The sequence below is a fragment of the Bombina bombina genome, chromosome 6 (assembly GCF_027579735.1).
Source record: "Bombina bombina isolate aBomBom1 chromosome 6, aBomBom1.pri, whole genome shotgun sequence".
Taxonomy (NCBI): domain Eukaryota; kingdom Metazoa; phylum Chordata; class Amphibia; order Anura; family Bombinatoridae; genus Bombina; species Bombina bombina.
The window spans coordinates 1,058,106,054-1,058,119,066 of record NC_069504.1 but is presented as its reverse complement, the minus strand read 5'-3'; the positions used below and the strand labels follow the sequence as shown (position 1 = coordinate 1,058,119,066).

The 13,013-nt window shown below is 43.6% G+C and overlaps 1 protein-coding gene across 1 annotated transcript in view; it reads right to left on the bottom strand.

The window, feature by feature from the left end:
• Window positions 1-13,013, bottom strand: part of LOC128664882 (chromatin remodeling regulator CECR2) — a 246,728-nt gene that overhangs the window by 52,991 nt on the left and 180,724 nt on the right. Inside the window, exons 14-15 of the mRNA XM_053719678.1 lie at window positions 9,106-9,467; window positions 8,089-8,214 (exon numbers count right to left, since the gene is read on the bottom strand). Of these exons, the coding sequence (XP_053575653.1) occupies window positions 8,089-8,214; window positions 9,106-9,467 (488 nt within the window). The remainder of the gene's footprint in view (window positions 1-8,088; window positions 8,215-9,105; window positions 9,468-13,013) is intronic.

Genomic DNA, 13,013 nt, shown 5'->3' with positions numbered 1-13,013 from the left:
GGGTGTAGAGTGTATATAACGTATTGACCCCAATAAATACTGAGAGGAAGTATCTCTTATGCCCTTCCAATAGTTTGGGTCACCCCCCCTGCAGAGACGGAATATTAAAACCAAAACATTTTCATCATTAATAAACAAAATTACAACATCAACTTATCCGAACAGGTTTCCACAAGTAATGACAAGACTCCCATAGGTATTGGATAGGGGTTGTATTTTTCCCACCAGTCCCTCTGGAGGTTAGCTTTGGAATGGCTCTGGTGCAAAATTAGAGTCTCTCAGCCAGGGAGGTTTTGGACCCCGATAGGGTCTTCTCTAGGTGGTCTGATGTCACTGTCCATAGCTCGTTTAAGCGCAGACAAGTTTGCTAGGGATCTGTAGACAAAGGTGGAGTTGTCCTTAGTTGCAATGAGGCACGTAGGAAAACCTTATCTGTACAGTATCTTTTCTTTAATGACAGAGGTGATGAACCTTAGATCCCGTCTTTTTTGTAAGGTTGACGGGCATAGGTCCGAAAAAACAGTAGATCTCAGTACTTTTATATTCCAGCGGGTGTTGCACTCTTGCACACCTGAGGATGTCCTCTTTATCATTAAAGGACAGGAATTTAATAATTATGTCCCTGGGTGGTGCTCTACTAGGTGGTTTAGGGCGCAGGGCCCTATGCGCTCTCTCAATTTGGACCTCTGGAGCTGAAGGTGAGTTCTTCAGGTACCTGATGAAATCCTGGATGTAGCCATGCAGGGCAGGGGGGTCAATAGACTCCGGGATCCTGCGTAGCCTTAGGTTATTTCTCCTGCTTCGATTCTCTAGGTCCTCAATACATTCCATAAGGATCATAAACTACTACTTCTTGTGACTGCAGAAAGCTGGATTGAACTCTAAATTGGATGAACTCATGCCTTTTGCTGGCCTAATGTTTCTTTTATTAGACATCTCCAGGAGCTCAAGTCACTAGGTATATATTTTTGCTGTTTTGATAGGCAAAAGGTCTAATAGTTTGCTTGAGGAAGAGACAGTATTAGATAGGGGCAGTCATCGAACCCCTGTGGCTTATCTTGCTATAAGTATGTATATACTCCTAACCAGTGTGGGGGAAGAATCTGGGGCTCACTCTGCGATAGCTGCTTACTGCTGTAGTACTTGATCGAGTTGTGCTTTGACCTTCCCCTAAATTCTAATTCAACCAACTAAACGTAGGAGTGGGCCGTGGGTGTGTTAGGCCTTGTGATGGAGCCTAAGGTGCTGTGACAGTTTAGGCAGATTCAAAAAAGTGCTAGAAAGAATGTAGGCCTATAGCAGACCATCCAGGTATAATTTGTGGGTAGTCTCTAACTTGTAGCGATACCTCAAATCTTAGCCGCTCACCCTCTTGTCAGCCTTCTATCAGCCTTTTATTCTGGTGCGATCACGGCCTAATGCGGCCTGTAGTTGCAAACGGACTCACACTTAGGCCAGCATCACGCTGGCCTAAGTGTGAGTCCGTTCGCGCTATGGGGGTATGCACAGTGTGGTGGTACTTGCTTTGCCGGTATGTCTAGAGACCCACCAGGTGATCGAGTGGTGCTGGGGGAGACCTCTTCAAGTCATTGGGCCTCCTGCTGCGTCCAGGGTATCCGCTGCCATGTTTGGCAATTAAGCCTCTGCTGAAATGGTTCCGGTCACTGGCATATAATTTTCGGGATGGCTGAGTGATCGGGTAGTGTGGCGACTGCTATTGTGGGGATATATAGGAGGTTAAATGCACAAATTGTAATGTGGAGACATGTAGGACATTGGAGCTCGGTTAGAAAGCAGCCATCTCCGTTCGTGGCTAGGCTCTGCCCCCGTCCCGTAATGTTTTATCACAGAATGTTCTTGTCCACTCTACATACATCATAAGAAAGAGACCATGAAGAACTATACTTCACATCTAAAATTGATGTATTAACTATGGCAGTTAAAAGATGACAGCTTACTGGTGAAGCAGCATTTACATACTGCCAAACAGGGGGAGCCTGCTTTTTGTGGGCCAGAGGCAGTGGTGCCTTCAGTGTTTTGTAATACTCCATCTTAACTGTTATTTAAGTTGTGACTTACGTCCATTTAAATTATCCATCATGCATGTGAAACAGCAACACAAACATTTGAAACATGTTGTTTGAAATAGCACTGTTTAAAAAAAAAAAAAGAAAAAAAGGACATTGTACTACATATTTTACCTGAGAGCATTTCAATATGTAGTACAATTATGCTAAAGGGACTCTCTCATGATAGAGCAGCAATTTTAAACAACTTTCCAATTTACTTCCATTAACAAAATGTGTAGTATTTTTATAGTTACACTTTGAGTCACCAGCTCCTACTGAGCATGTGCAAGAATTCACAGTATATGTATATGCATTTGTGATTGGCCGATAGCCGTCACATGATACAGGGGGAAAGGAAATAGACATAACTGAAATTTTGCAGAAGAAAAATCTACTACTCATTTGAAGTTCAGACTAAGTGCTATTGCATTGTCTTTTTATCGTGCATTTGTAGATTATGCAAAGCTAATGTATTTTCTGGTTCTTTAAAGGTATAAACCTGTGGTATAATACAAACTCTTTCTTGTTAAAGGACCAATAAACACATTAGAATAACAATCACTAAAGGCATAATAAAAAACTTAAAATTATGCTTACCTGATAATTTTCTTTTCTTCTGACGGGAAGAGTCCACAGCTGAATTCATTACTTTTGGGAAATAAGAACCTAGCCACCAGGAGGAGGCAAAGACACCCCAGCCAAAGGCTTAAATACCTCCCCCACTTCCCTCACTAAAATACAGCCAGCTCATCGATAAATGCTGGCGGGGAGCTGTGGACTCTTCCCGTCAGAAGAAAAGAAAATTACCAAGTCAGCATAATTTAAGTTATTCTTCTTAAACGGGAAGAGTCCACAACAGTATTCATTACAAAGGGCGGGTACAAAAGGCGGCCCCTTCGAAAGGTACCACAGCCTGAAATTACCCAACACCCTACAAAAAACAAAAAAAAACAAACAATCAGTAAAAGACAAGGGGGAAAAAAACCCTGGAAGCCCAGGTAACTGCTCATCAGTTACGCAATCTGCAAAAGCCGTGCTACAGACCACTCTGATCCCCAGAGTCCGCTGAGCACAAAAGCCTCCGAGGAGCCAGCCCTGCGGCTCTTGACTCCCACAAAACAAACCCCCCACCCAAAGGAAAAGAACCTCAATCTACTCCCGAGAGGGAGAACAGAGGACCCAATAAGAGATCCAAAAAGAACATCCAACAAGGGGAAAAAAAAGAGAACTCAAAAGGCAAAAAACTTAGAGCAAACCCAAGGTTGCTACAAGACCAATGCCCAGGGAAATGAACTCACTAGAAAAGCAAGGACTAGAGAGAAAAACTCCATACCCAGGAAAAATGATCACTAGGATGACCAGAGGGCCACCCTCAGATCCATGACAGCACCATACAACATATGGTATACCAAAAATCTGCGAGTTCCCCATCGTATCATAGTCGAGTCGAAAACCCGTTAGACTAGACAGCATAGGTAGGTTAACTGTCCTAGCAGCTAAAAAAAAGAGCTCTTCGTGAGAACACAGAGCCACCTCTAAACAAGAACTCACAATGACCAATCTCAAGGTAGCAAAGCTGACCTTAAGCCATCGTGGGACCTCACCCCACGAGAACCGCCGAGAGACATGGGCAACAGCTCCCATCCAGTAAAATTCCGGACCCCCAAGGAGCGTCCCATCCCAGCAGCAGATGCCACTAGTGGAGAGTTGGACATTAAGAACCCCCCACCGAAGGGGAGAACAGACTTGATTGAAGTACACGGTCAAAACTTAACAGAGCAGACCAATCCCTGACCTTCACTCTAAGGTAATGGGCCCAGCCCAAAGGCTGACAAAGCCGAAAACAGAATACCAAAACTCCGCTCAGACCTCTGGGAAAGAAAGGATGGGTCTACGAGGAAGCGAAACCTCTGTGTAGAGCTCTGACCGCTACTTAAACCTGGCATGCTACCATGAGCCATGACAGAAAAAGACAGTGCTCTGCACCACAGCGTCCTAATACCAGAATCCAGCCCTGTGATCCTGAGTACGCAAGGAAGGGAAAAACCTGCAGAAGCGAGAAAAACAAGGAACCACAGGCCTTAACAAATACTGAGGTACCACCAAATCAAAGGAGGGCAAACGCAAGAAACTCATCCCCCACACCAGGTGAGAAGAGGAGTAGAGAGAAAAAAAAAACGGTAAACACCCTACCAATAGAGGCGAAAACCTTTCGGCCATTAGCGCCAGCTCAGTTGATACAACTGAAAGTCTACAGCAAAGCAATAGATGCCCCAGAAGACAAAGTAGGGACCCGTCAGAGAGACCTCAAAATTAAACTTCAGGCAGATATCAATCTCCCATGAGAGCCAAAAAGAAAAACCCTGCCCCCTTCAAAAAGGGACACGCAGGAGATCCAAGCCCCAAGAATAAACTGAACCACCCATGCCCGCATCCAGGCAAGAGACATTGCCATAAGTCAGAGTCCCAGAGAAACTGGACCGATCAAAAGATCTAACCTCCTGAGGAGCCCTTAAGCTGCCTCCTATGGAGGAGAGTACCCTAGATAGAACCTTTCCAAAGTCCTTAGACATAGGGTACTAGCAACAGCCTCAAAACCAAGAGTCTGGAAAAACAGCTTAATCGGCCTAAGAAAATGGCAACCAGCACCATTGGATCTTGAGATAATCTATTGTAGACTGGCTTTACTAACTGATCTACACGCCGGTGTAAATAAATGGAACCCAGCTACTTGACCTCAAAAAGGCGAAGGGCTGTATCAATCTGACCCTGGACCTCCTACCTGCAAGCCCAAAAGGCTAGATCTGCTAGAGGGTCGAAGAACAACACCAGAGAGTCTAACGGCCACAGGATTACAAAAGGATAGCTCTTAGATTGAGAAGACAACATATCTCTAGCGATCCTTACAAGATCAGTCTCCCGGAAATCCCTGCAACAGGATAACAATGGGAGCAACACCTGGTAGCCAAGCTGACCAGAGGACTAAACCGGGAGAGAAAAAAAGAAAGAAGAAAGAAGACAGAAGAAGAGGTAAACCACACACCTGCACTCCCAAGTAAAAGAGCAAGCGAGATACTGAAAAAAACAGGAAGGACATGCCCATACTTCCAGACACAGATGACCCAACCCAAGAAGGGAATAACTGGTATCTCCAGACATCCGGAGGTCATCCAAATCTTCAAACTCTAAAGGAATGGAGCACTACGGTTCAGAGTCCAAAAAGACCTCTAGAAACCACGAGAAGCTTTAAAAAGTCGGTCACATATTCCAAGCAAATTGCAAGGAAGACCAACTTGGATTGAGCTCACAAACTTCCTAGGAAGCGTTGGATCTAAACACTAGGCCCCATACCTTGTAGTAGGATCCGAGCCCGGATCAATAGGCCAAAGTGACATCCAGAATCCGACAGGATAATCAGCACATATGAGGGTGACATGGACCGTAAAGGAACAGCAGCTAGCGACCAACCAGTACCCGCCTGGTACAAGAACACTCCAGAACTGTCCAAGGTCCAAGAAAAATCAACCCGCAAGGATCGATAAGTGAACTAGAAACATAACTATGCTCTTAAACAAAAAATGTGCAAATTCCGAGGAAGTGCCCACACAACCACAAAATTGCATGTATCAGTTTCAGAGAAGGAACGTTCCAAAAACAGAATTGTATCAGACATTAGCTTACTAAAGCAAATCAAACACATCTTAACCGGATCAAAATAAAAGGCAGCACCCATGGGTAAACGCCCAAGGAGAATGGGCACGCCAACAGGACCAGCCGATCAGAGGCCCCATTCACCTAAGCTCAGAACTGGAACCGATACATAAAAAAGAAAGATAAAAAACCCGAAGACGTCAAGGAGATTGGTTTCATCTCCATACGTCTAACCCAGCATGCCATCTGGCACAGAAGGCGAGGATCCCTCGGCCCACTAGGACTGGGATCCTCCAGCACTGCCAAAACATGCCTTAGTAGGACACGAAGACGTGCTAGCCTATAACGGAAGGCAAAATTATCCCTCGCCGGATTGATGGACGAACCCGGGCCAGAGGGTGGGGCCCCTGAAGTCTCGCAGGCCATTGCTTCCCCAGAAGGTCTAACTGAATCCAGCGATCTCACGGTTGACAGAACACAAACAGTACCTTCAAAATATTTCACTTGGGAGATATAAATGAGCCAGCGCCATAGATATGGCCATGCGGAACGGTGCCGTAACCTCTGGAGGAAACAAGCCGACTTACGGAGAAGGAGCATCAGCCATAGGGACACCTGCTTGCGTAGAAAGAAAAGGTACTGGGGGCACACGCCTCACAGGACATGGCATCGGGGGGCGGATGGCTTCCTGATTCAGGAGAAGAGAGCACTCTAGAACGGCAATCGGAACATAACCGATGGGCATGGATAACTCGGGTCATTTCATATTCATCGCAAGACGCATTCTCCGAATCGGAGACATCCGTCTCTAAAAAAAAAAATCAGAACCCTCCAAAATTTTGGGATTGTAAATATGGACAAGCACTAAACTGCACCTTACACCCCCAATTGCTGGGGCACTCACCACCTCCTGTGAACCAGACTCTCTCCGTCGCCACTCTGTCAGAATACGGAAGTGTAATTCAACGTAACCGGTCACGAGGTGCACCGTGAAATTCACAAAAAGTGTGTGCAAGTCTAAAGAAACCGCGCCAACTGATAAGGCTAACCCAGTTATGTTCCAAATAACCATGAGCCCTAGTATCACTACACATTAGCAGATAGAATCACATAAACATAATTAAAGTTCCCCCTTTTCAATAACCCCTTTCAGGAGATATTAACCCTCTAGTCCTTAAGATAAAGGAGTCCCACTGGGACCCTGCTCCTACGTTAACATTACATTCACATATCGAAATAAAATGAAACTATCTTACCGGAATCTGCGCCGTGGAACAGGAATACGGCCCTTCAAGTGTGACAGATAGTAGCCTCGCTTCTGACATGGACTTGAGTGAATAAAGGCAGGCAGCGAAACTCGTCAACGCTGATTGCCAAGGAGCTGTTAAAATGTAATGGGATGGTTTCGCAGAAAGACTCTCCCTGCATCTCCGGACTCTAACCTTCATCCATGCTCTCACTGAGAGGCTGACAGGATTACTTAAAACTCCAGTCCCTTTGTGAAGAGTACTACCCTCCATTAGAGATCAGACTTATGACACTTCTCGACCAACCTCCTGTGATGAAATGCAAAGAATGACTGGGGGATGATGGAAGTGGGGGGGAGGTATTTAAGCCTTTGGCTGGGGTGTCTTTGCCTCCTACTGATGGCCAGGCTCTGAATGTCCAAAAGTAATGAATGCAGCTGTGGAATTTCAAATGAGTAGTCGATTTCAGTCTGACAATATTTTTAAGTTAGTTCTACTTTCCCTCCAACTGCATCGCGTGATAGCTGTAAGCCAATCACAAAATGCACAATCTTATATTCTGTGAATCTTGCACATGCTCAGTTGGTGCCTCCGAAAGTGTAAATATAAGAGACTGTGCAAATTTATATAATGTAAGTGAATTGGAAAGTTGTTTAAAAAGGTGTGCTCTATCTGAATCATTTTATTTGACTTGAGTGTCCCTTTAAATTACATTAAAAGGGAGCAGAGGAAAAACCTCTACAAATTTAACTGTGAAAATTAGGTTTTGTTTTTTTAAATCACAGATCTTTAACTGCACCCTGATGACTTCAAAGCTAACCCTGTTATCTTACCATAACTAACAAATGCAGAACAATACATTTTATACTAATATTATGACTGTTGATAACCTTGTTGTCTAGAGACTTAAGCTGGCTCCTCCAAGGCAGAAGGTGATGGAGATTGGCTATTGGAGCAAATAAGATGTTAATTTGTATTAAACATGTTTAAACTTTGCCGATATCTGGGGTACGGAAATATTCAGCAGCTGAATACATCATCATGGAAGAATGACATTTTTACCCAGAGTAATTTATTATCCCTCCCCCCCAACAGAGAGAGAATTAGGCCAGATACGTTACCTGCATTCTGTAGTTGTGGGTTTGTTGATTGGGATCACCAACATGTGGTTCTGGAAACCTCAGCATTCCATAAGCAAGGCTGGGGTTAGTGCCCCTTAATGGAGCATGCATTGAAGGGGCTCTTGGCTGTTTACAAAAGAAAAGAAAAAAAAAAAGAAGTTATAATGGCATATATGTAATTAAGACCCTCACAAAGTATGTAGAAAAACTAAAAAAAAAAAAAAATACATTAAAGGGGAATGTTACCCATATGCTAAAATCACTTGACATACAGTAGATCTGCAAAAAGCTCACTAGAAAATATCACATGAACATTTTTTTATTTTTTTTACTTAAAGGAAGATATTTTACCTCAAATTTTCCTCAGTAGCCACATCCCATTGTAGATTAAGTTTTAAAGACACAATTATGATGAATTTACTGGGACTTTCTAGGTAGCATGCATCCTTTAATGAAGTTTACTATGAAATCATGTAATATCTAATGGGATATCCCATGAGATTATGGTGAAATACCATGATATCACAATAAAGCAAAGTGTAAGATCAGCACTGATTATACCGATCATTTTTTTTCATCGTGCAAAAAGTAGTAGAATAGCAATTGCTCAGTAGTTACTTTGGTGAGCTAATTTTGGCTTTTAATTCTGGTATTGAAAACAAAACAAAAAAAACACATGAAATTAAAGGAGACAAAACTCAATACTGAAAAGGATACGCATGCATTCCCATTTTGAATATAAGCGTTCCTACAATGCCCACGTATTACTTTCTACTATGCCTTCAGTATATGTACATATGCCTCATGAACCTGCATTTAAAAACTGTGCCTGCTCACACACAAACGCACACTATGGACGATAACTCTGCATCTTTGTTGATAAATATATGCCACTGCCAGCACTGCGCAGGTAAAGTATTTGAAAGAGGATGGACATGATTACGTACATAAGTATTTTTATTTACTTTCCATTGTATTACCAGTAATTAGTTGCATAATACAAAGGGTTGTTCTCACCTTGTCTATCGGGTGCAGAAATTGCCTTGGCATGCCACCATACTGCAATGGATGAGAATAAAGTGGTGACATGTCAGCCGTCATCATGGGGGGTCTCCTGTCCTCATTATCACCCTTCTTAGGAGATGACCTGCGTGGTTTGCCCATATCAGGAGTCTGCCTATGGTTTTCCTCTTCCTCTTTGCTTTTTCTCCAGCCCCCAGTTTTGGAACGTCTTGAGTAGCTCCGTCGTTTCTGGGGCTTTTCTTTTTCATCATCTAGAATCCAGCTATCCCAGTCTGAATCTGCCTCGTCATCAGGCAGGTGTTTGAGTAGTGCCTTATTGAAGCATCGCTCCACATTCTCTGCCATTAACGTGTACTCTATGGGGAAGGAGAGGGCATTTTTGGAACAGGAATAGAAACACACCTCACACCAAAAAAAAACTGCATAAAGTCTCTACTAGCAGGGTAAATTTTGTCTAAGAGAAAGATGATAGGAAAAATGGATAGCTCATATTAGAGAAAAACAGACTATATATGAATAAAGAGTTAAGTAAGCATTTTGTCGCCCGCCCCCCCCGACCACATACACGTTTTTGTATGCTCATTAACAGTATGTCCTTCTGAAACTGCTGTGTGAGGAGACTTCATTTATCTGACCTATATCATCACATGCCATGGAAAAACTAAATTTATGCTTACCTGATAAATTTCTTTCTTTCTTTTTGGATATGGAGAGTTCACAACGTCATTCCAATTACTAGTGGTAATATCACTATCGCTCTTGGCCAGCAGGAGGAGGCAACGAGCAGTTAAGTATCACTTCCCTACCTATAATCCCCAGTCATTCGACTGTAATGAAATGGAAAAAGGAATAACACAAAGGTGTAGAGGTGCCTGAGGTTTAGTAAAAAATAACGGGTGGGGTCGTGGACTCTCCATATCCAGAAAGAAAGAAATTTATCAGGTAAGCATAAATTTTGTTTTCTTTCCTAAGATATGGAGAGTCCATGACGTCATTCCAATTACTAGTGGGAATCAATAACCAAGCTAGAGGGCACGGAATGAATAGGGAGGGAGAACAAGACAGGCAGACCTAAACAGAAGGCACCACCGCTTAAAGAACCTTTCTCCCAAAAGAGGCCTCAGCCTAGGCAAAAGTATCAAATTTGTAAAATTTAGATAAAGTATGCAGAGATGACCAAGTTGCAGCCTTGCAAATCTGTTCCACCGAAGCTGTAATTCTCATAAGCAAAACAAATTATACTTCTCAACCAGAGGGAAAGAGAAGTAGCAGTATCCTTCTCACCCTTACGCTTTCCTGAGAAACAAACAGGGCAGAAGACTGGCGAGAATCCTTAGTCGACTGTAGGTAAAATTTTAGAGCACACACAACATCCAAGTTGTGCAACAGACGTTCCTTATGAGAAGGATTGGGACAGAGAGAGCGAACAACAATTTTCGAATTAATATTTCTATCCAAAACCACTTTCGGAAGAAAACCCAATATAGTACGAATAACCGCCTTATCTGAAAGAAAGATAAGGTAAGGCGAATCACACTGCAAAGCCGAGAGTTCCAAAACTGAGCAGAAGAGATAGCAATAAGAAACAAAACCTTCCAAGATAACAACTTAATATCTATAGAATGCAATGGCTCAAACGGAGCCTGCTGTAAAACTTTAAGAACAAGGTTAAGGCTCCAAGGAGGAGCAACAGGTTTAAACACAGGCCTGATACTGACCAGGGCCTCACAAAAAGATTGAACATCTGCAAGACGCTTATGTAAAAGAATAGATAAAGTAGAAATCTGACCTTTCAGAGAACTGACTGACAACCCTTTCTACAGACCTTCCTGGAGAAAAGACAAAACCCTAGGAATCCTGACTCTACTCCAAGAGTAGCCTTTGGATTCACACCAATAAAACAAATGCTCCTCCCATTTCCCTCATCCCTCAGTCATTTTGCCGAGGAACAAGAAACAGTAGAAGAAACATCAGGTTGAAAAGGTGCCAGAACAACAAAAATAACAGACGCCCCACAGAAAAAATACGGGCGGGGAGCTGTGGACTCTTTCCATCTGAAGAAAAGAAAATTTTCAGGTAAGCATAATTTAAGTTTTTATTCATAAATGGAAAGAGTCCACAGCTGCATTCATTACTTTTAGGAAAATACCCAAGCTATAAAGGACACAATGCAAAAAACGGGAGGGTACAAGAGGCGGCCCATTCTGAGGGCACCTGGCCTGAAAACCCCTACCCAACAAAATCCCGCTTCGTCCGTAGCCGAGAACAAATTTGGGAAAAAAGGAAAAGACCCAAGGACACTGACCCGCAGATAGTCCACAGCCTTGCTATAGAGACCGCAGGAACTAGACTCGACTGAGTCAACAGCCTCCAAGAGACACCGTCCCCAGCAGTCTGTCCCCAAACAACACACCCCTTACTAAAGAAAGGGAACAAACTACCGTATTCTTCCACAAGGAAGAAAAGGCACGGAGAAAACATGATTGTACTTGTAAAGTGCGGCTAATCCCCTTTAAGGGACTCAAGGCGCCGTTCATTTTATCAACCTCAAAAGGAGGAAAGGCTGATTAGACCTCCAGCTAGCATAAGGAACTCCAGAAAAAAACCCTAAAAAGGGCACAATGAGTCCTAAATAAAAACAGAGCAAAAACCCAAGAAACCGGGTCAGGCTAACAGAGACCCAACCAGTCTCATAGAAACAAGGGGAGGCAATGCCCAGACCACAGAAATACAGAAATTCATGGGATAAGGCCGGGAGTCTGAAACAGAGAGAGGATCTTCCCCTAACAGTGCACTCTAGAAAGCAACTGAAGACGAAGGTCCCCAAGTCGCAAAAAAGGTATCTCAGAATACCGAAATAATCAGAATGAAACCTCGTGCAGTATGCTCAGATAGGTCTGACGAACACCTGAAACAAAAACACTGCACGCTGCAGTCATCTAAAAATGACTCTGAAACTTAATACTTGCAGGGTAAGTAAAAAGCAGCTGAAGATAGGATCCTTCAGATTGCTAAGTATCCAATAACCAGCGGATAATGTCGCAGGCTAAGAGCCGCCAGTCCTTCACACAAATCTTGAATGTGGGGAAAGGAGAAACCTCAAAAAGGCTTACTGTACCTCAAATGCTCAGAGGACGAAATAGAGCAACAGATCTCAGATCCTGCTCCAACACCAGACCAAGCGACAGACATGTCTGATAGTCAGGGGGACAGAAGACCCCAACCACAAGCCCCCAGGGAATGGAAGAAAAAAGGGGGGACTCACCCACCCACACAGAGCTCGGGTGCCAACCCAATCCGCTCCTCCAAAATAAGGCACTCCCAAGGAGAACCCCCTAGGACCTGGAACAGAGAAAAGTGCAATAGATCCATAGAAAGACCCATCACAACTCTCTTGGAAATTGGTCTCTCTACGTAGAGACTGTAACAGGTGGAACAGAGCAGCAGATGCTGCCCCTTACAGAAATAAGCCACCTGATCCTACCTCCTACACACAGGGCAGGACAAGGACCCCTTGAGAAGAAAACCCCAACTCATAAGGAAGATAAACTATCCCCTCCAAAGGGAAGGGCACAGATAACAGCATACATGTCCACAAGACATGAAGCCATAGTGTGATCAAAACACGGACCGAATGAAAAATCATCCAGACACCACTGTTTATCAACAGAGAAAAAAAAAAACTCCCCATAGAGGAGCACACTCTGTCCGAATGACAAGTAAAGCCTTAAAGTTTATAACCAGTACCCGAAGGTGGATGAGAACTCTGGCCTACCTGCTCGCAAGCCCAATGAGCTAGGCCCTATGTTGCAACATAGGATCCCTGAAAAAAAAAAAAATCGTGGTATTGTCCCGAACCAGTCCATCGGATCATAAGTCTCCAGACATCCAAGAAGGATCCA